Source organism: Pyrgilauda ruficollis, unplaced genomic scaffold, assembly GCF_017590135.1.
Source record: "Pyrgilauda ruficollis isolate IOZ18807 unplaced genomic scaffold, ASM1759013v1 scaffold9, whole genome shotgun sequence".
NCBI lineage: Eukaryota > Metazoa > Chordata > Aves > Passeriformes > Passeridae > Pyrgilauda > Pyrgilauda ruficollis.
The window spans coordinates 11,369,923-11,393,370 of NW_024531043.1; the positions used below are offsets into that span (position 1 = coordinate 11,369,923).

Consider the following 23,448-nt stretch of genomic DNA (forward strand, 5'->3'; position numbering starts at 1 on the left):
AAAGAAGTGCTGTGGTTATTTATTTATTTATTAATATTTTTCTTTCCCCTGTACAAATGCATCCTGTCTTCCCTGACAGGATTCAGCATGACATCTGTCCCAGCACCATGCACATTTATAATCTCCCCGAGCTTGCAGAGATCTGCAATGTTAAGCAGATACTTTTTTATGACTAAATAACCATTCATGATTGCCCAAGCTTTGACAGACAAAACAGCTCCACATTTTTACAGCAAGGAGCCACAAATTCTCAGGCAGGTGTGCAGTCAGCCCAGGCAAACTCCAGAGACCAAGCACTGCACAGGAATTTTAGGACTTGACCCCAGTTGCTCTGAAGGATATTACTGGAGAGGGAAATGCCACTGCCAGAGCGTGACATCAAGCCCTGTCTTTAACCCATGGAAAGAGCTGTGGACATTTTGCCAGTTTTACCTTGTCCTTGTGTAAGGATAAGCATTCCAGGACTCCTCCTCGACGCGCAGAGCTGCCTTGGGCAGTATGGAGCGGAACCAGCTGGGGATGTGCATGCCGATGTGGTAAACCTTGTGAGTGTACTGCCCACTGCCCCCCGGGCCATCCACGTAGGGCCTGTTCTCCAGGATCTCCACTCCACTGCCTTCCCCACATGTCTCCTCTCTGCTCTTTTTCTGAAAGGGAAAATAGATCAAAAATACATCACAAAAATGTTCATTTTCCAGGGCATCGTACACAGATCGGGTTCTCAAAGCACCTGGACACTGGGGATGGTTTCTAGGACTCCTTTTGAGCACAGCAGAGCTGTAGCAGCACCCCAGCACTAAGATTACCACACCTAGAGATTACAAAGGCAAAATGTAGAGACCCATCTGGCCAACAGAGAGATTTGATTTATTCAGGACGCCATGCCAATTTCCATCTGGATGCTCAGTTTGAATGGAGCTGTAATGACACCTCAACTCCTGTTCCTGGTACAGGTAACACATCACACCCCAACCCTTGGCTCCAGCTCTGAACCACCCAACAGCACAAAACCCTTTTGCATCAGCAGCCAAGAGGAGTTTGTCCAACCTGGCACAGCCCCGTGGTGATGTGTCAGCGTGAAGAATCACACACGCTCCTGGTGCAGCAGCACCTCAGGCTGGACACCAGGAAGAATTTCTTCACTGGAAGAGTGGTCAGGCATTGGAGCCACCACCCCTGGAGGTGCCCAAGAAATGACTGCACGTGGCACTCAGTGCTCTGGTTGAGTTGACAAGCTGGGAATTGGTCACAGGCAGGACTTGATGATCTCAGAGGTCCTTTCCAAGCTCAATGATTCCGTGATCACAGTGCTAAAGACCATTCTGGGACCCACACCCACAGGATTTGGGCGTTTGCTGCATGTGATCTGGCCCAGCAGCAGCTCTCCAAGAACAGCTTGGAGACTTTGCTCTGCTAATTAAGATATTTGGAAGAAACAGCCCAAGTTTGCCAGAATGATCACTGCACCCCCTGGCAGCCTCCGCATTTTCGCTTATTTGTAGGACTGTCCTTCAGTGAAAACTTGGCAAAAATTCCCTCAATAAAAAAATACTAATTTCAGTGCTTCTAAGATGAGCTAGAGACAAACCAAATATTTATTAATTTCTCACACATTTCAGCAGATTGGATGATGTATAACCTTCATCATTTCCAAACAACAGATTCATTCTGTTAGCATTTTGAGATTATTGTTTGTATTTGAGAGCATCTCGAGAGCACAGTACTTTGGAAATTAAGGGAGCAAAAAAGGAATTTTATACCAAGAATCAACTGTGAAATGTAACACAATAACAGCTCTTCATTTCTGGCATACAAACAATTCGAAGGATAACACGGTTTAACAGAAAATTATTAATAAGATGCAAGAGATCAAATTCTTATCTTTTGAGGACAGGATGTTAAGCCAACAGAGCTGCTTAGAAGTAAATAACCCTGTTTATAAAGACCTCTCAAGCGATTTTAAATTTATACAGCCGTAACTGACAAACCTAAATAACTGACAATCTAAATAATCACTTTTTTCCTGCCCCACAAACTGCAATAGAAAAAAAAAAAAAAACCAGAAAAAAAGTAAAGTATTTTTTTACAGTTTATTTCTAACACTCAGCTGGCAGTTCATTAAAGCACACATCCTCTTCTAACAAACTACTGTCTTTCAGTTCTTATATAAGCACTGACCAAGTCCTGTACAAATATTTATGACAATAACATTAAATAATCGTGATGACCCCAAAATCTGGTTAATTCAAAGGTCTCAGAAAAGGCAGTAACCCAGCCAGCACAGTGGAAGTGTCAGACAGAATAACTGCACAGCATCTGCTCTGAACAGTTGATAGAAATTACAGAGATTTAGAGTTTTATTATATGACAGAAGCACGTGGAAATCATAAGCAGAGGGAAGATGAGTTTTCTTCATGCCAGGTTATTCAAAACTCCCTTCCAGATTGCACAGTTACAGCAATTCCAGGCAATTCTGCAAGTGCTCATTTTGGGACCAAAATCCACTGAGGGGTTTTACTCACTAATTCCCCATTTCACTTTTCCCTGTTCAGCTGGTTTTAACAAAACTTCTCTGCATGGAGATGAGCTGCCTGATTCTCACCCTACAGCTGGAACCCTGAAGAACTCACAACACTGGCCAATTTTTGCTGTACATGAATAATTCCATCAGCAGCTTCTCCACCCAGCGTGGAACTGGTGACGCTCTGATGGTGGGAGATGTGAGGGTGGCACAGTGTCATTGTCCCAACTCACTGGGAGAGAAGGCAGGAAGGAAAAACCAAGTTCACTGAGACTCTCTGTGAAAGGCAGTTCATGTCCCACTTCTGAATTGTGGTTATTTTATTCACTTCTATGCAGCTGCAGACCCTATTCTGGGAGCAGGGTGTGCTTCCTCCTCCAGCCTTTCCAGAGGACCAGCTCCAGCCCACAGCCTTTGTCACCCAGTTACAAACCCTAGGCAAATTTTGGTCCTTCACAGCCCTCCTACTTGTCACTTATCTACGTAAGATATGACGAGGGCAGCAAGACCATTTTCTCAGATGAATGTGAAATAAGAGCTGTAGCTCTGCTGACCAAAAAAAATCCAAAGATTATATCCCAAACTATCTTTAGAGCCAGGACTTTTGAGTCAGGCCAAATTTATACTCATAACACACCACACTGCTGGGAAGGATAGTATGATCAAAGAGAAACTCCCCAGGATAAACCCACACAAAGCTGCTTCCCAGCCCTCCAGGCTCTCACACTTAGCAGTTGGCTTGTAGAGAAGACAACGAGCTGCAGTGAAGTAAGGAAGGGCCAAGAGTCAGGAGAGATGGTGAACAGTGCAGCTACTGACCAGTCAGAAAGACAAAGAGAAAATATGTGTCTCATATAATAAAAACAAAGACTTTAGCCACATGCACTTGAGAGACCAGGATGGCACTCTGGGCATAAGTGGTGCTGTGAAAGTGAAGCACTTGTGGGAGTGAAGAGCAATTTGCTCTGCAGCCATGCAGCCTCTTCATGCCTCCTGTGCCTGAACTACAGCCTGGAGAGGGCTTGTCACAAGGAAGTGGTCTGTAAACAACAATTAAAAATAACCCTCAATTATGAAAACATTTGGCTTGAGAAGTGTATGGCAGGCCCTCTCCAAGGAATATCTGCTGGAGGTGCTGATGTGCAGGCACTTGAGGGTCAGCCTCAGAGGTTTCAGCCTCGGAGAAAGGTAGAGACTTTATTTAGCAGATTACCTGGGTCATTGCTACTCACTACTGACACAGCATCTTCCCCCTCTATAAATACCTGAGGAATGGTCCCCAACAAAATCAAAGAGTAGCTGACAGCCTCTATATGCAGGTTATCTAACCCATAATCACAGTAAACCATCTCATATTGTATTACAAGAGGAAATCCAGTCATCCCTTTCCAAGTCCCTCTCTCCTGCTGATGACACTCCATGTTCCCCACAGCCCCATCAATAGCTTTTCAGGACAGATGGTGACACAGATCCCTTCTAGCTAAAGTAATAGCATTAAATTACTCATAACAGGGAACCCAGAGAAGCAGATGCACCATGATTAGCAAGAATGCCAGTTACTTAAAGGCTTCTATTAAAATAAATCTCTTGGCACAGCAGCATAGCATGGGACACAGCACATGACCTCAGCACAACAATCACAGATGAATAATTCCCATGAATATCACTTAACCACTGGGCCAGCCTAACCCCATTTATCATCTGCCCTTCTCAACAGCAGACAAACAGCTGTAAACAGAGCCTTCCACAGGCAGGTTCATCAGTTCTCAGATCTTCCATCTCCTTTCCCAGTTAGAAATGTGTCTCCCAACCAGAGTAGACCTTGCAAAGCCTTAGTCTAGCAAATCACCTGGCCCAGGTGAACAGAACCAGGTGACTCAATGCAATTTGTTTGTTTTTCTAGTGGGACACAGATCCATAAAGGAATGATGGTTGATGGCAACAGAAACCTTCACAGCCTAAGGAGTCTCAGCACAGCTGAAGGAACAGCATTCCCAGAACAGGAATGCATAATGCTGGATCAAACAGTTAAGGATGTGGCTTATTGGATCAGCTGGAGAAATTCACAAGTCAGGCTGTGTAAATTAAGATTGCCTTGTAATGTTTTGCTTTTGGGGAATTAGAAGAAAAACAGCCCCATCAACCAACTCAGAACACCAAGAAGAATACTAATCTAATCCAGAGTCCTCCTTGTGCTCCTGCCCTGGAATCCAGCCCAGGCTGCTCACAGGCTCAGGTCTACAAGCAGAGAATCTCTGCAAAGCCAACAGCAGCACTGCAAACAGCTCAGCTGGTTTAGCTTCTCCTCAAGTTTTTATTGTAACTGCTTTGAGCACGGCAATGCTCCTGCAGAGAACAGTCAGGACAGGGTAGGCTGCATGGTGATAATGGGTGATCCAGGCATGCTCTAACTTTCCAAAATAGATTATAACTACATTCTCACCTTGTTTACCACTGATTATTGTTTACAGTACAACCTCTCAATCTAAATAAGTGAGACAGTGCTTACAAAAGCTTGGGATGCTTTAGCTTCCTGATGTTCTTACTTCCCTTCAGCAGTGCAGTCACACAGTGCCACAGGACCCTCGAGAGTTCTGATTTGAGAATACTCCAATTATGAAGACTGACAGCACCATGCTTGACAGACCTATCATCCATGGGTAAGGAAGACACAAATCACTGTCTGGAAGCAATAACCAGAAGATTTTTTTGGGAGTGTTTTTTTCCTTTTTTTTTTTCCCATTTGGAAAGGGGGTATTTTGATAGTCTGGACAAAACTCTTCTGGGAGAATGCATTAAAATAACACTGAACTCTCAGGATTTTTTTAGCCCACTTAGATAGGGATATGAGAAGTTTCCAGCTGACTGATGGTTTCAGTTAACAAGGACAGCAAAGACATCTCTGTAACCACAGAACAAGAACATGACAGCAAATATCCCCAGAGGACCCTACTAACATACTTGCTCATATTGTTGTGGCAAGGGAGGCTGAGAAAACATTCTCTATGACCAATTACTATTTTTTTATTGTTTTGGATGCTAAGGCTACCACAAACACCAATTAAGTCCCCAGAAACAGACCTTTCCTTTGGGAACCAGAGAAAGCATGAAGTGCCTCACACAATCCATCAGACCACAAAAATGCCTGAAGCTGCTCAGCAAGATGATCCTGACATCACTGGAGAGCTCTCTAAGACCTGTTTTCACCAACTAGACCTGTTCTGTTCAGTTTTAGAAAGAAAGTGTAATGGCACTCAAGGTACAAACAAAATTTACGCTGGGGGAGAGGAATGAACTCTTTGCTCTCAATCTCTTTCATACACTAAGGGAAAAATATTCCCAACTATCTCCCGTTGAACATTATTTAGGCTGAGGGATATTTCACTCTTACAATTGATTTTCCAAAGTGGTGTCTTCTTCCCACCACCAAGAGCCTGCCTTGCTATGATCCAGCAGCTGCCATCCTCACTCACCTGCAGGCACCAGGTACTGAGGAGGTACCAGTGACACTGTGGCTGGGACCTTGCATGTTGCAAACTTTAACAGAAAAGCTGGGAGAGGTTATGAGAAAAGCAGCCTGTTAGTCTCAGCCATGTAATTTGGCTTATTGTGGCAGTATCAGCAGTCAAACACCACAAACAAACCAGTACAAAATACAACAGCACATTCCAGCCATAGCTGCCAGAATTAAACAGCACCAAAAAACAGCACCAGAAAGCCAATGATGGACACACTGGGAAACACCAAAAGGTCCTGCAAGGAATGCCTGGTTTGTTCTGAATGGGTTTTCCCAGCAAGGGACTGCTGCACATGGGTACCATGCCCAGGCAGGGTGTGCCTGCTCAGGGTGTAGCTCTGCCTCCAGCCGCCTGTGCTGCGGAATGACTCAGCTCTGGCTTCTGTTAACCACTCCTTCACCAGCATTTGAGCTGACATCTAATTCATTACCAGCAATCTGCTTTCACCACCAGCAACCTTCTGCCTGCTGATGCAGATATCTGATAGACCAGGCCCCATTCATGGTCACTATTTACTGCAGGTAACCAAAACCTACCTATGAAAACAAAATGCTGGGTTATCCTAAAAGTACCACAGTTTCATACTTTACAACTTGTTCTTTTCTTTTCTGTAAGTGTGTGTCAAAGACCTGAAACACTCAATTAAAATCATATCACCATAACCAGGGCAATACCTGAGCAAAGATCTTTGTTCAGAGTAAAAGAAGGGAGCAGAGGAGATGGAGCTATTCCACTCTTAGAGAAGCAAAAACTCAGAACTTCTTGTCACATCAAAACCAACATAATTTTATCAGTGCACAATGTTCTGAAAGCAAACAGGAAGTTACAGGAACTAAATTAAAAATAAAAATCACCCTTACTGTTGCTTAGGCAGGAGAGTACTGAAGTACAATGACACACACAACTTCTGGCTGTCAGAGGCATTTGTGCCCCAGTCAGAACAGCTGAGTCCCCTCATATTAAAGGTCATGGAATCAACAAGAGAGCACCATTTTGGAGAAAGAAAAAGTAACCTGAAGACACAGAGCTGCTGGCAGGGCAGATCCAGTACCCAGATCTTTGAATCCCTATTTCAGCACCCCAACCATTTTGTGACAGTGCTCTTTGCTGGAGTAGGGACCTTTCTCAAAATATAGTAAAACAGTCCTCAAACTGGGAAGCTTCTCTACTCCTGTTTTGCAGGAGTTGAGAACAATCTTAATGGTTATATTAGAAAGACAATCTTAAAGGTAGGCATGGGCTTACCTTTAATAATGGAAACCCTGTTATCCCAGGGATGGTTTTAACAGAACTTTTGAGCCTGCACTTTGTAAGGTCCAATCAGAAACAATTACATCAAGCTGGACTGGCAGTCCCTCAACCACAAAACTGCTCAGGACAGCAAGGGACTTGTGAGTTTTGCTCTTGTCCCTCAAAGCAAGGCTCACTCTGTCTCATTGTGCACAGTAAAGTCAATGGGAAAACAAGTCCAACCACAACAGGGCTCCTCACTCTGCCCATGACACCATTCCTGCCCTTCCAGAAGCTGTGGGCACCACAGGACCCTGGTTTTGTTTACACCATGAGCACCACGTTATGCATGCAGGCAACTTTAAACTGCATCCTCTGTTTCCATGGCAACGGGAGGGGCTGCATCAGCAATCCCCCAGTTTGGGCCATCCTCACTCCAGCTTCAGCTGCCCTGAATCCTTGCTGGGAACAGCAAACCAGTGATGTCACAGTAACCATGGTGCCCACAGCTGAGCCTCCCCTGTGCCCTTTGTGCTCTAACATGCATCCTTCACGCGTGACAATTACTTTAATCCAATTAGTGCTGTTAAAAAAAAACAAAACAAAACAAAACAAAAAAACAACATGAAGGCCATGTCAGTACTTATTTCAGGGAGGAAGGTTAGTTTGAGTCACAAGATAACGATCAGAACACAAGGCTTTACAATAGCACTTTGAGCCTCACTGCTCCAAATACACGGGAATGACCTGAAACCCTGGGGAGAGGGGAAAGAAATCTGTTCCTCATCAACAGCTTCATTAATAAAGGCAAAAGAGCAGCTGTTTTAAACACCCCCTTTGCAGGTTTGATCAATGGGCTGGGCAATATGCAGTGCTTCATTCCAGCCAGGTGCTGCCCTGTCCCCAAACACTGATACCTCACGAGCTGCACCTAATTCTGATAGGAACCATAAAGTATTCACCCTCTGTTTTCCCAACCCAGCACTGATGAGCTGCAGCTTCCAGGAGGTTCCCTTTTGGGTCCTTTCCACCTCCACAGGGAGATGCCACCTGATCGCTCCTGCCTGTGGCAAGGATTTTATGGGGGGGGGAATCTTCCCTCAAGTTTACCAAGCAAGAATTTGGACTACCAGGCAAGCCCGTAATCACCCTCAATGCTGCCTCCAAGGGGACATCCAGCACATGAGGGGACCAAGAAGGGTCTTTTTGTCAGAGAGAGGCACATGTAGAGCTGCACAAGCAAAGTTGGGCATGCAGGAGGCCCTGAGGAAAGGACCTCTCTCATGTTACCTGCACTCCTGGCTGCTTTGCTTGTAATGGAACACAAATTTTTTGTAAAAAAGCCCTAAAAGCTGCAGGCAGGCTGGGCTGTCAGCACCAGGCTCCTGCAAGGCGAAGCAGAAACAGGCACAGCATCACTTTGTACACACATCACTTCGTGTTGTAGGCACTGCATTATTTAGAATCAGGGCTAGATATTAATGAAGCTGCTTGTACAAAAACAGGGTATTTTGGGGACAATCAATTGTGCAGGGTCATAAAAAATTTACAGCATTAAGAGAACCTTTCTCATGGCCACTCATTAATCACTTTGCCTTACAAAGATGCCCAGTCACAGTCCTTTAGAGTCAGGGCTGGATGTGCCACAGGCACATGAATTAGGGATCACTTTATTATGGAGATACCTCAAACTTGTTTACCCCACATGCCTCATCTTTCAAATGTCTACTACACTTCCAGCTCAGTATTTCATCTACTCCAAGTATTTCCTTCCATGTCTTTAAACTGATTTTTCTCTGCATTAACTATTCCACAGACACTGTGTGTGAGAATTATTGTCCCTGGTTTAAAGGGAGGCAAAGCAAGTTGCCCATTACTATATTGTGAGTCAGAGACAAAATTTCAACTTGGGCTGCTCTGGATCAAATCTAATCCTCTGACTACATCCCTTATACTTTAAGAACCCAATGCAATTGTTCACTAACAATGGGCTGTGTGCTAAAATACCACAGGACTGGCTTAAAGAAATCCCCATAGTCTTCCTAATACTTAATTCATTACTTGCCTTCAGGTATTTGAAAAAGGGAGAACCTAATCCCAGTCAATATTTTTGTCCTTCTTTCATAAGAATAAAAAAAATACAGAAGGAAACGGGTTTTGACAGCCAACAAGTTTAGTAGGATTGGCAGTGCTGTGTCCTGTATTAAAATTAGTGCCAATCTGCAAGTTTAAAATTGTTTGCGTTCAGCTTCATTCACCTTTGTTAAGAGAAAGAGAGCACACAAACTGTCAAGGCAACATCAAGTTCACTACCCTAAAATCAATCTTTTTTGGAACATGATATGGAATCCCAATGTAAGAATTCAAGGATAATGACTACAAACCAAGAAAAAAGTAGATGTAGAAAAGGTGTTTGCTCCTTCTGTATGCTTTCCCAAAATGATAATCTGCATGGGTGTCACTGTCACCTGTGCAAATGAGACCCCAAGTGTGGTACCACCAAACATAACTGTACTGCCCTTGTCCCCAAAACTAAACACCTGCAAGTGCCTTTCCTCCTCCAGAAGGATGCAAATCCTCATGGTCACAAAGAAAAGGTTACGAAAACCGGAGGAAAAAGAGAGAATACAGAAGCCACAGGTTTTTAACGCTGCAACACAGAAACCAGAGGGAAAGCTTCAAACCAGGCTTTGCTTTTAGACTTGTGAGCCTTCCAGGGTCTCTGGAGCTGTCAGCAGCATCACCTGCTTTAAAACTGAAGCATAAATGTCTGTCTGTGCAGATGGCCAAGGCATCTGCAGGCAGAACAAAAATAATCAGCCATCCAGTTTTCAGTGTCCAGAGATGAAGGGTTAGTTTGCTTTCCCCCACTCAATCAATCCTTCACCATCTGCTGAGCCTGCTGGCAACTGCCAAGCAGAGCTGAGGGTTTAAGGGACACGACTTTTGCACCTGGGTATCAGGCCAGGGCCTCAAGAATTACCACCAGCACCAAGCAGAGCTTTAAGTCTGTTCTCAAAGTGCTTCCTGAGAGCTACACGGAAATGAAGGGGAAAATAGGACAGTGCAGGTGTGTGGAAACTGAGATGATGGACAAACCACGATCCTCCAGAAAGGAGGGAAGTGACTCGGGATACTCCATCAGCAGCCAGGACAGGAGAGTACAGCACAGTGCAGATGCTTGGAACATGCTTTCATTTTTCAGGGAAGGCAATAAATGCAAAGCCCTGGAGGACGGTAGAGGAGAGGCTCATGTTAAAACATGAGAGAAGCCCTCAGTTCCCAGGATTCTGCCTGAGTTCAGCAGGCAGTGTTGAGCAGATGGGTTATCTTCCATGAAGTGCCACAAACAGGGCCAGAGGCCTTTCCCAGTCATGGACCCTCAAAGTGATGAATGACAAAGTATTAACGTTATTAACTCGAAAGGATGACGCTGCATCTTAAAATAAGTCTTATCCTCAAAAGGTAATCACTAGGTCCAGCAGAAGAATATTTTTAAAGCACACTATCTTTGGAGGAAGGTCACAAATACCCAGAGAAATCTGTGTAGACAAAATGAGGACCAGAGTTATTTACAAGAGACAAGCAAGCTGCGCACACTGATATAAAAATAAGTTTTAATAACAAGAGGAATTCTCTTGTCTTATGAAAGGGTCAGAAGGGCAGCAGTCTCTTGGAATCTCATGGCATGTGGAAGCACAGTAATGAACATTATTACGATGATAAAAGGACTGACCTTTGGCTAATAACATCCCAACAAATGCATTCAGGGCTCGTATTTCAGGCTTTTATGAAACAGAGACTTTACGTTAATGTGTGCATTGTTTTTGGGGTGAGGAGGAGGAGGAGTACAGAAAGGAAGATTCCCTGAACACACAAGGTAAGGATGCCTGTGTTCTAGGAAAAGATTGCTGCTGAGACCAAAATATGCAGGATTCAGGAGAGGACGAATTAAGAGACCCTTTAATAAGATCTCTCTAATGTGTAACACAGATCCCTTTGTGCCCAGCAGGATTCACCTTGCAGAGACTGAAACAGCACTCACACCTCGGATGTGATGTGCAGAGTCTGAGAAGACATCCAGGACAGAGTCCTTGGCTCAAAACTTCTGCAGGAAGAAACAAATCCCTACAGATGGTTACAGTTGCTCCCTCCATAAATGGTTTGTGTTTCATGGATCTCATTGCAGTGCTTATGTCCAGCTCCTCTCTGCTTACTTTAGGACATCAGCCTGCAGCTTCCCCAGATCAAACACTCCCAATCCCATGGACAATTCAGCTCCAGGCTGAGTTCATTGAAAAACCCTCGCCCTTGGAAGCAGGACTGGCTTTTAAATGTGCACATAAATTTCAGGGAAAAGTTACATTAATAGAGGTATAAAGAGTAATTTCACTGTTTTGAAATATTTTGCCTGTTTTATGCACCAGAATAAAACCAGGAAGGAAGATTGCTGGTTCTTAGCTCAGATATAAAAATTAGTATGTTTTAATTTGGACCTAAAAAGAGACAAAACCTCAGCAATGATTCAAAAAGGTCTTGTGCCTATGGAAAAGCTAAACCCAACTGCTCTGGATGGAGCAAGGGCTCCCAGCCTGGAGAGGCTGACAATGCTGCGTGAGAGGTTTCCCTTGGAAGGATATTCAAGTCTGAAATTTAATAGAGAAAAACAATTCAGATCTGCTAGGCTTCAAGCAAGTCGAGGGTACATTAAGTCCTTGCTGTAATGTAAAATTAACTTATTTAGGGAAGAATTTAAGTGCTACTTAAAGTACTGAAACCACTGACTGCAGATAATATTTCAGAAGCCAGCAGAAAGCAACTTAGGAGACTTTTTGCTCTCTCACCTCAAATTTTTAAAAAACCACTAAAAAGCAAAGCAGCAGGCCACTCATCTCAGTTTTCACAGCTTTATACACCAGCCTGGAGAACTTGTAGTTATAAGAGGAATTACAGAGCAACACAGGCATGCACACAATGATTTATTGCACGTCTCGCCTGCCCAGTGGCGCAGAGAAGCAAGAGAGATGTGGATTATATACTGCACAATTTTAATTCTCCCATCCAGTAAACACAGCAAATATGAGTACAGCCTGTTCCCATTTAATGGAAGGATCCTTTGCTATTTGGGCATGATGCTGCTTACAACAAATCTGGTGGAAAGTTTTGTTGAGACTTCTACGAATAGGAAGGGATTGTTCTCCCATGGAAACAGATGATTGATCCTTCCACTGCAGAGCAAAAATCTACATGGAAATGGTTTTGAAAAGTGATGACAGTACTACAGCTTGAGTCTGAACATCCCTGACCACATGGCTTTGAGGCACCACCTCCACCACAGGGCTCAGGGGAGAAGGGCCTTTTGGAGAACTTCCATTTGGACAATGCTGAAATCCAGGAAAACGTAGGCAAAAAAGATTGGGCAAAAAGATTAGGCAAAAAGATTAAAAAAAAAATAGGCAGCTTTGTACCAACTGGTTTGGAATTTAATGGGAATTTTCACTCATGAGCTTGAAGGTAAACGAGTGATCAACTTCAAGTACATGCCTCAAGTGCTTGAGGCTCCCTGAAATCCTTGAGGAGCAATTGTGACATCTCCTTTTGCACTGCTGGAGAAGTGCTTCTCACAGGACCAGGCTGCCTGGTGCTGCCAGCAATAATGCCACCATTCTGTACATGACAAATGTCTCAGAAATTAACCTTTTGCCTTTAAGAATCGCTCCTCTTCCCAGGAACTACTTCAAAACAGTCTGTTCCACATTTCAGCCACAGAGTTCTCAGAAATGCCTCTCCACTGCTGCTTTGCACAGACATCTCAGCTTGTTCCCATAAGGGGGCTCAACACACAGAACTTACTTCTCCTGTGGCCTCTTCAGGCGTTCCAGAGGTAAAATAAAAGGACGGACATGAAGCACTTTGTCATTCTCTGAAAAGGACAGAGTCATGCTCCCCACTGCTCCTTCCCCACTGCCCGTCTCAAAGACAAAACCTCCACTTTTAAATCAAACTGAAAGAAACATTTGATATCCTGGTCTAGGAATAGCTCAGCCAGCAGGAATCTTTCCACCAACTGCAGGAACAATTGAAGCAAATCGCTACCGAACTATGAACTCTACCCTAAGTGGTCTTTGTTTTGTTATTGCTTTTTGTTTATTTCAAACTTGAGCTGAAACTAGTATTCTCAAGGAAAAGCACAGCTAACTTTTCCTCTTGTGCTACTTGTACAAGTAACACAGCAAAGTCCCCTGCTTGTCATGCACTCCTCCAGCTCCCCCAGACTTGGGCTCCATCAAGTGTTTCCAGCTTAGCCCCCTGCTCCAGGAGAGTGGGGGGAGATAGAAACCTGACTTGACACCTGAGCTAAGAGGAAACCTTACTCTGCTGCCTGGCAATGCAGTAGAAAATTAAAGCAGGGCTGGATGGCAATTTGGAGATGTAGTTTCTCAAGCTGGTGAACTTCCCCTTGCATGAAACCCTTTTAGCTTCTCATGCCCTTTTGATTTTAATATATGGCCAAAATCCCTGTCAAGTAACAAAGCAGAACTCAATGTTCTGCATTAAGGAAACTAAAAACCAGCAATTTAACTTCTGAGATCAAAAAGCAAATCCACCTCCCTGACCAAATCCTCCAGAATTCCCAGGAGGCTCCACAGACACTCCCCAATTAAGGATTCATCCTCTGTTTAATCAGGTGGGTTCCTCCTTCCTAATCAGATCACTCTCCCCTACGCTCTGCTGCTCACTGACAAGTTCTGCACAGATAATACTCTGCTGCCATCCACCAGCTCTTCATGTAAAGCAGCTGAGACAAATTAGGAAGACAAAGTTGTTAACAAAATAATTACACTAATATTCAAAGCAGCTACAGCATCAGGAAAAGGTACAGAAAAACAAAGCCACCTAAGGAAAATGTTTACCTGATGCCAAGATTTAGGTTAAAAAAGATGACACATTTGTGTCAGAAAGTTGAATTTGACCATAATTACTGCAAAATACACACCATGCATTCTTTCAGCAGTCAAGCCCAAGTGCATGAATCCTTAAGGAACACAGGTGGTGGTCAGGAGAGAAATGCGTGAACTGTGCTTCTGCTTTGGTTTGGGGGTTTTGCTTTTTCCCCTTATTTTAGGTTCTAAGCCAAAGCAGATTTTTCTAACACCACTTCAGAAAGCAGAGTTCTCCTGCAAACTCAATATTAGATGTGTGTTTTCTGCTGGATGAGCAAAATTACATTTTATTTAAAGTGTGAGACAACGAAATAACAGTTCAGTTTCATTTCCTTTTATAACTGCTCCTGGTTGAATTTCAAACACTGGGAGAATATGGGCACAGAGGAAAAACCCAACATTTTAATTAACTGCTTTACTGCAGACAGGGAATTCTGCAAAAATTCCCATCAGTATTTAGAAGCCTATTAAAAATAATCTACATTTTATGCCTAAACCGATTAGTATCTGCTTCATTGTGGGATATGAGCACACATATATTACATTTATTTTTTTTCCTCCCTTAATTCCAAATTATGCCTTTGGTTTACCCTCTCAAGTTTATATTGGACTGTTGCTTCCCAAGAAAAGAACAGAATTTGGTTTGCAACTGGAATTGGCACGACCAGTAACCACCACCCAGCTGGAATCAGTGCCTGTTTATGCCCTACAGCTTGATCCCTTGCAGTAGGTTCCCACACACTTGGGCTGAGTGCTTCCACAGGAACAGGTTTGTGTTTCCCCAGCCAGCTCAGACAGAGGTTCTCCAATTTAAGCAGAAGAGGAAGCAAGTCAGAAATTGACATTTGTGTTACTTTCCCCATTACTCCTTTATAAGCAAACAGCAAAATCCAAATTTAAAACATCCAATCCTGCAGGAATTCTCCCCCAGCCCCCCAGAGAGCCCCCAGAGCCCTGCAGGGAGCAGGATGTTCCTGACCTGGATCATGTAGAGCTGGGCGATGCGATATTCTTCCACGCTCATCGGAAGAGGAATGCGATATTCCTTTATGAGCATTTTGGATACAAAAATCTCTTGTCCGCTCAGAAACACAATCCAAAAGCTTTTAGTAAAGGCTCCTTAAATAATGGCAAGGAAATGCATCGAGGATCCCTGAAACAGACAGAAAGGAGGGGGGAGGAAAGAGAGAAGTGGTTATTTTCCATTCTTATGGCAGAACATCCTATTTAGGAGAAAAAAAACAACAGGCAAACATTAATTTTTGTAATAGCTATAAGCATAATAGCAGAGAGAAGAATCCCTGGAGTGCAACCAGACCTTTGATACCAAATTGAAGAGAATCTTTCAGAAGAATTTTGATTTGCTTCAGGGGATACCATCAAAGCTATTACTCTCCTGACCTTTGCCATAGTATCAATCAGACTTTCATATGCAACAGCATCTCCACAGAAGAGATGTGACAAAAGCTCCAAATGAATAGTCAGCTGCTGCCCACAGTCTCCAGGGTCAGCAACACACCTGGAGATGCATCCTCTCAAAAGCATCAGGTTTTATCTTCTCAAATTCATTTAGCAGCAAGAAAAGGCAATTATTCAAATTCCTCAGCCCTCAGTAACAATCTGATGAAGAAAGACCTTTGGATTCTAAGAATAAAGACAGCAGAAATGTACTTTTCTTCCCTGCTTTATTCTGAATTATAGTCTTGCTAGGACCCTTTCTTTTTGCACCTCCAAAACAGTCTGCTGGCAAGATCCTCCTGTCACTTCTGTCAAAGTCAGGCTCATTTTTACACTCCCACTGCATGAGAAGACAGTCAAAGATCACACTGCAACAGAGAAAAATCCCATCGTATCCCACCTCAAGGCACTGTAACAGAATTACTAGTAAGAATTCAGGGAATACAGCATTTACTACACCACAGGTCAAAGCAGGAACTTTTCAAATACCTTTAATATCCCCTATGGACTGTGGATAAAGACAATAACTTTATGTAAGGAAGAGGGAAATAAAGGGATTACTGTGAGGAGAAGAGGACGCAAGAAGCAAAGTCTGTTATCAGCCCAAGTCAGCCTGGGTGGGATCTGGTGATGGCTCTCACAGCACACAAACCACTCACTTGGCTCCCACCAAAATCCACCTTTCTGCTGTGCCTGCTTATTGGACCCCTTCAGACAGAGCTGCTGGAGCCAAACCAGCCCCAAGCCCTGTGACTGGTGAAAACAACCAACAGAATAACCCCAACCAATTTATCTTGTGGATTAAACCACGATGTGGGAATCAGGAAACCGCACCGCTATCAACAGCCCTTAGTGCCAGTCGGTGTTTGCACAACACTTCACCAACCTTTTACGAGGTTTAGAGAGGCTCAGACACATGCCCATGGTCACAGAGCAACCAGGGACAACACTCAGTGTTTATAACCCAGGTTTACTGCGATGTCTCTGCCAGAGCTGCCCCAGTGCTGAGCACACACGGGGACACTGCTGGGGGACATTGGCCCAGGGGACACCCAGCCCCGTGCCACGGTGCCCCCAGCTCTCCTCCCTGTGACTGCCACATCTCCAATCTGGCACTAAAGCAAATCCACCCCGGACCGACTCTTCTGGAATAGTGATCTGTCTGGTGCTGCATCATCTAAACAATGTATTTCCAAATTCAATTCTCTGCCACATTTTATTGCTGTCAGAGCAATCTGTGCCTGTGGAGGGGAGGATAAAAAAAGTCTCTGCTATGGCAAAGCCTGTAGAGAATAATTCTGGGAAAACTCTGCTTTCCTACACCGCCGAGCTCTGCACAGAAGTGTGTGAATCCACACACATACAGGATTTCCTCCATCAAACTAATCCTTCAGAACAGGTGAAGATAATCTCATTAAGTGGTTTTTAATTAGTGTCATGGCAAGGAAGAACAGTTACCACCACAGGATGGATCTCAAGGACCAGATCTGCAATGGTGCAACTCCAGGATCCCAACTGTTGGAGCTAATGCCAGTGGGAGACTCAGCTACACGTCTTGAGCAGTTTGTTGTGCTCTAGAGATCTCTGAAAATTAGATTGAAAAGCTTCTCCCCTTGTTCCCCAAATGCTCTGAAAGTGATTCTGCTCCATCATAAGGACATCAGTCACATCTGTCCTTGCTGCTTGCTAAAAACAGGACATTTCTATTGATTGAAAGAGATGAATAAAACAAAAAAACAGAACCTAAAAGGCAGTAAAATGGCAAGAAACCAGTACCAACATTGGAAAAAAATGTGTTTATAATGAAGTGCCAGTCAGGTAATAATTCAGATGGCTGAGACACAAGAGGGTTTACTTTATTATAGACTAAAAATCCCAACATTTTGGTCTCAAGCAGGCACAGCAGCAACCTTAGCATGTGGAGCCTGTCTGGTCACAGCACTGTCTCCTGCTCCAGCTTCCTGCTCAGATTTTATGGGAGCTGAGGGTTCAGCATCAACCCTCCTGCAGGTTTCTCCTTCCCTGTGGCCAGTGATTAAAAAGCAGCATTTGGGCTCAGCCCACAGGACTGCAGGCAGCAGCAGCCCCTGATTATGTGCCCATTGGAAGTGACCCACTCCAGCTACTGCAACCAGCCCCTGAGGGCTGGGTAGAAAACAATCCTGGAAACACACTGGGCAACACCATGGAGCAAATCCCAACCTCAAACCAAGGGAAAGGCACCTGGGATCAGCAGCCTGACACTGAAGGAGGCACAAAGAGAACACACCTGTCTTGTTTGCCTGGTTTTTAGCCAGACCAGCAAAAAAAAGTAAATTATCGAGGTACATTTGTAGCTTGGGCTGTCTTTGAGTTGAAAATAACCTGTTCTTACCCCTTCAAGGGCAGTGGAGCCCAGGTATCAAACCATGAAATAAAAACACGGGATTTCACCAAATTCACATCTGGGGGAATACCATTCCAGGTGGGACAGAGGTGACAAAATGGCCCTTTCAGAAAACTCACTGAGGACGGTGGCCTGGGATTTCATAGAGAATCAAAGACCACTCATATTGTCTAAACAAACACAGAAGTCTGTCTGCAGAAATAATGGGAGAGAGGAAAAAGCACTTCTGGAAGCAGGGAAGCCACCACACAGCTCTGGAGAATGGGTGTCAACACCCCAGATGTGTCCATGGCACTCATCTGCACCCAGCCCATTGCTGGAAGCAGCCAGAGGAGTTTGAGCTGCTCCACGTGCTGGGATTAGCAAACAGCCAGGGTTTCACCACTGGATTTTGGCCACACCAATCTGGACTTTCCATGGATTTGCCAAACCCCTGTGGCTGCACAACTGGAAGATCCAGAGGCTGTTTGCAAACCTCAGCCTGCAGCTGGCTTCCCAGCAAGAGGCAAGCAGCGGTGACGCAGGACATTTCCAGACTCGCTGCTGCTCCTGCTATAGCCAAGTGGCACATTTGTACAGCCCGTTATTCAATTTATACCCTGAGCTGTAGTAACTGGGAGAGCCAGGCGCATAATTTTATACCTCAATTATTTTAAAATCAGGTTCTCAAAGCATCATAATTATGCTGCAGAGTCAATATCCTGCTGAGATGAGTCAGGTTCACCTCTGAGCCATTGCTCCAGGCTGTCTGAAGGCTCATGCACAGCCTGCTGCATTTACTTCCAATTTTAACAGTCTCCCTCACAACAACAAACTCCCTAAAAAAAGTGCCCATGCTTTAAAATCAAGGGAGGATTATCTGGATCTGCAGAAGCTGAACAGACCAAGAGACCCAGCAGAATCTCTCCATTTAACCCATGAACTTGGCTCACTTCGGGAGTGCCCGGGCAGCCTCCCTGGTACTAAAGGAGGTAGCAAAGGCCTGATAACAACTGACAGCTTTGTAATTAAGGAGTAAGTTCAGTGTGTGAAGGGTGGTTAAAGTGTGCTACTGGAGTGCTGGAGGCCAAATCCCAGCCAGGCTTCCCAGTCTAGCCCTGAGGAGATGGAAACTGAGTGCGACAGCAGAAATCCCAGCTCCTTGGTGGGTTCAGGGTAGCAGAACCACTCATGCCGTGGGTTCAGGCTACGAAAGAGCTGCTCTGACTCTTCCCAGCTGTCACCTCAATGACAAATTTTGACCAGCTCACTTTTTCCATGCTCAGGCTGCTGAGCAGAGGCTTTTCAGGGCTGCAGTGAGCAATGCCCCAGCAGCAGGAACCCACCTCAGGCCATGGATGCTGCATCCCTTTTCCAACAGACACGACAGAGAGCAACTATAATGAGCTTTTTCCAGCCTCACACAGGAGGTTCATTTTATGCTATTATAAAGTTAAAAGGAAAACCCACTATGGAGGCTTACACAGCAGCTGGTAGCAGAAGCAGGTCCCAGCCCCAGGTCTCAGGTTCTGATCACCCACTGCCTGCTCAGGGCTGTGCTCCCTGTAGAAGCTGAGGAAAGTCTCCTCTATGAAAGAGCACACTCATGAGCTAAGGATTGATATTCTTGACTCAGCTGTTGAAAATTTTTCCCTGCAATATTTTCACATCACCAAGAAATTTAAGATAATTAACAGAAACACCTGTAAGAAAAGCAAGCCAAACCTGTAATGGCAAAAGGATGAGCGAAGGCATTACCTGAAGACCTCACCTTCCTCCCTAAAGACCTTCCTTAGGCTCTCTACATCGCCTTTATCCCCCAAGAAGATGCTTCCTTGAAGAAAGCGATATCAAAGAGATGTCAGTGGATCAAACTCTTAGACTTTGGGAAGCAACATCAGGCTTAGCAGCCCAGCCATCTTCCCTCTCCTGCAGAGCTCCCTGGAGGAGGACACAGCGCTCTCCCATGACTGGAAGCACTGCATCCTTACTGTGCTTGGATTTATTTATGCCTTTAGAAGCTGCAGCATAAATGGGAAACAGAATCCCGGGGCCTAAGTCAGCAGTTTTCAAAGGCAGCCTCGGTGCTCACACCTTGATTAATGCGGCAGTTTCCCTCCTGGCCCAGAGCAGTCTTGCTCAGCTTTATCTGTCCAGAGTGGCATTGCTGCAAAGACCATTCCCCGTCACTCAGATCCTGCTTGTCCACAGTGTCCCTGCCTCTCAGAAGCTTTCCACGAGTATCTACAGAGACTGGCTGTCAAGCCTTGCTCAGCCCTCACTCACCAGCCTTGCCTGCCCAATCCTCTTCCAGAGCTGCGGCACACACAGCCAAGATCCACCACAGGGACCAGCACAGCCTGGCATTTGTCCTGCCCACATCCCTCTGCTGGCTCCACGGGAAGGAGACAGGACAGAGAGGAACTTCTTGGTTTGTGAGTGCTCAGCACACTCTAGGCTGGAGCGTGTCACTGTGAATCTCTCATGACTGATCACTACTCTGTAAAGGTCAGGGGAAAACACAATTAATGAGGCTTTTCCAAGGAGATGAATAATGAGTGCTCATATTTTACCATTCCCTTCTCTCCCCTTCTTGCCCAACCCCACCAAAGTGATCTCTCCAGTGGGACTGTTTCAAGCCATGTCTACACTGGAAGGTTAAAAAGCCTCAACATTTCTATTTAGTAGCTTTGTGGCTACAAACCACTCATCACTACTCTCAAAACTGTCTCTCTCTCACACACACATGTACACTAAACTGAAGAGAGAGAACGAGCCTTTGAAAATCAGCAATTTTCAGTTTTCATAGCGTGGGTCGTCCCTGCTCACTGACAGCTAAGCAGATTTTAAAACTCATCAGGCCTGGGGGAAAAAAAAAAAGAAAAAAAACTCATCAAAAGTTAAAGCTCCTTAAAATTGCACAGTTCACATGCTCTCAGCTCCAAGGCCACTGTGTCAGTGTGTGACTCTGGGCAGGGTCATTCGTCCTAATCCCCCATCTCATCTGTCACATCTTCAGAGAGAAAAACTGCCATGCAGATGTTTGCACATCCCAGCTTCATGACTGAGCTTAGATCCCATCCCACAGTGAATCAGCAGCTAATGAACAAGTGCCCACATTGCACAACTGCAGCAGTCCAGTGCTGGAGCAGCTGGAGCTCCCTTGGGGCTGGCCACTGCCTGCAGCACAGCCAGGGGACAAGGAAAGCACAAGCAGTTGTGGCAATAAGCTTTCCCAGGTGTGGGGCAAGCTCCAGAGCTCTCGAAGGAAGCAGCACAGCGAGGGGCTGAGGACAAACATTGCTAGGTAAGACAGGGCAAGCAAGTCACATTTCCAGTACTTGATCTTTTTGCCATTATTAGATACAATTTGACGTCACTTATAGAATTTAAGAGCTCATTGTAAAGTAGACGTTTATTACAGCTGAAGGATGGAAGCAGTCCAAATGCAATATAGCAACACTGGAGCTATTAAATCTTGTTATAGTTCACTGGGCAGCCAAATACTGGCTCAAAGCAACATGAGGAGAAGGGGAGGGGGGAAAGTAACACCACAGCAAAGTGTGCACAACACCCACCACCTTTTCTGCTTAAACATTCTCGGATATTGTGCTGGTTTTTTGTACTTTCCATTCCTATTACTCTTTTAACACCCAGGAGAGGAAAAACTGATTGCCTTCCTTCTGCTCTGTAAGTGATGGTGTGGTGCAAGGCCAGCCAGCCCTCCCCATGCACACAGGGACTCCGGGGGGATCAGGTGAAGTCCATCAACTGAACTTTGGTTGGAAAATTAACATTTCAAGTCGTGCCGTGCCTGGAGGTTATGCAATAGCGAACTAATAAAGAAGCCATTAAAAGAACTAATAAGCACACTCGAGCCACAGATGAGTTCAGAGGGAAAGACAAACCAGCCTCTAATCCTTTTGCTGATACTGGGGATAAAGATAAATATTAAAAAGGATGCTGACATTAAAGTTTAAACGTTTCCAAGTAGTCTGCATGAGGAGAACAGCCACAAACCCCAGTGTCCTGTGGCCAGGCTGCAGAGCCTGGTGAGCCAAAGGAACTGGGCAGATCCTGCTTTTAATGGGGTTGCTCTTAGTCCAAGACTCAGCATTATCCACTGAAAACAGGCCAACATTACACACAAAAATACAAAAATATAGATGTGTAATATATATATATAGACACATATATATAGACATACATATATATACACACACAGGGAAACAAAAATAAAAGCAGCACTGACAGTGTGGCAAGTACAGCATGTTGGCTGAAAACAGACTGAAAATTGCTGGCAGCTCATTCAACTACTGTAAAGAAAAATCTATGGAATGCCACAGGCAAACAGCATGGACAGGATTTTTCTTTGGTTGGTGGCACATCCATTAGTCTGAAGGGCCACTGGCATGCAGAAACCTACACACACACTGTGGGCAGCAGTGGCAGGGAGATGGGAGGCAGGCCAAGTTTAAAAACAAAATAAACATATCTAATTTCCCAGGTAGCATCCCTGGGAGGTTATTGCATTTACACTTTACAGCTCCAGGTGCTACAATCCCTCTTCCTGACAGAAATCAGGAGAGGGAACACAAGGGAGCTTGGTGCAGTTCCCACCAGCTGGTCAAGGCTTCACTTGTATTAAGTAGTAAAATCCCAGCCACAAATCCATCCAGGCTCTTAATGTCCACGTCCACACCACCCCTCTCTTCTCTCCATCAGTAGCTGCACTGGAAATCCCAGTTTTCTATTAAAACATCAAGAGCAGAAAGTCATGAAAACTCCCACTCTTCCATCTTCCCAGTCACTAAGCATGAAAGTAAGAAATTGAGAGCAGGGAGGCTGAAGTCCAAAGCTTTATGTATTTCCTGTGACTTTTGTTCCTACCCTGCTGCACAAGGCACTTGAAAGCCCCTCAGTCCCAAACCCATTACAGCCATATCCCACCTCTCCTGGAATGGCAATCAGAGCACTCATTCCCCATTTTATAGCTTATTTATTCATGGGTCTTTATGCTCATCTTTTCCAACCATCAGCCCATTTCAGGCTATTTCTCAATGTTAATTTGAATTTTTATCTCCAAATACTTGCAGATCCACTAAACCTGCTTTTGAGACACTAAAACTCAATTTTGGGATTTGAGTCAACATTGGACAGACTGTGGATTGCTTCCTCAGTAACTCCCCATTCAAACTGAAAAGGGTCATCAACAGCTACTTCACTTTTTCAGTAGTTACAGTCCTGATGGAAAAAACACTTCATTCCCTCACTTATGCAAATATCATGTGGAACAGGAAATGAGCATTCAAAGTTGGTTTAAAAAGACTATTTCATGGAGGAAAACATTGTACCATTGCAAAGGCAGTGTTAGAGCACTGTAATACTTCACAGGTTTCATTAGGCTGAGAC

General features: G+C 44.6%; 1 protein-coding gene across 13 annotated transcripts in view; it reads right to left on the minus strand.

Annotated features, from left to right (window-relative positions):
• The window catches only part of PITPNM2 (phosphatidylinositol transfer protein membrane associated 2), a 125,295-nt gene that overhangs the window by 47,907 nt on the left and 53,940 nt on the right, over window positions 1-23,448 (minus strand). For all 13 annotated transcript variants that reach the window (XR_005956910.1, XR_005956911.1, XM_041488420.1 and 10 more), the window contains 2 exons: window positions 15,193-15,366; window positions 433-647 (listed from right to left, as the gene is read on the minus strand). Coding sequence is in view for 11 of the 13 variants with exons in the window: in XM_041488420.1 (XP_041344354.1) it covers window positions 433-647; window positions 15,193-15,270 (293 nt within the window). In the remaining 2 variants the exon portion in view is untranslated. The remainder of the gene's footprint in view (window positions 1-432; window positions 648-15,192; window positions 15,367-23,448) is intronic.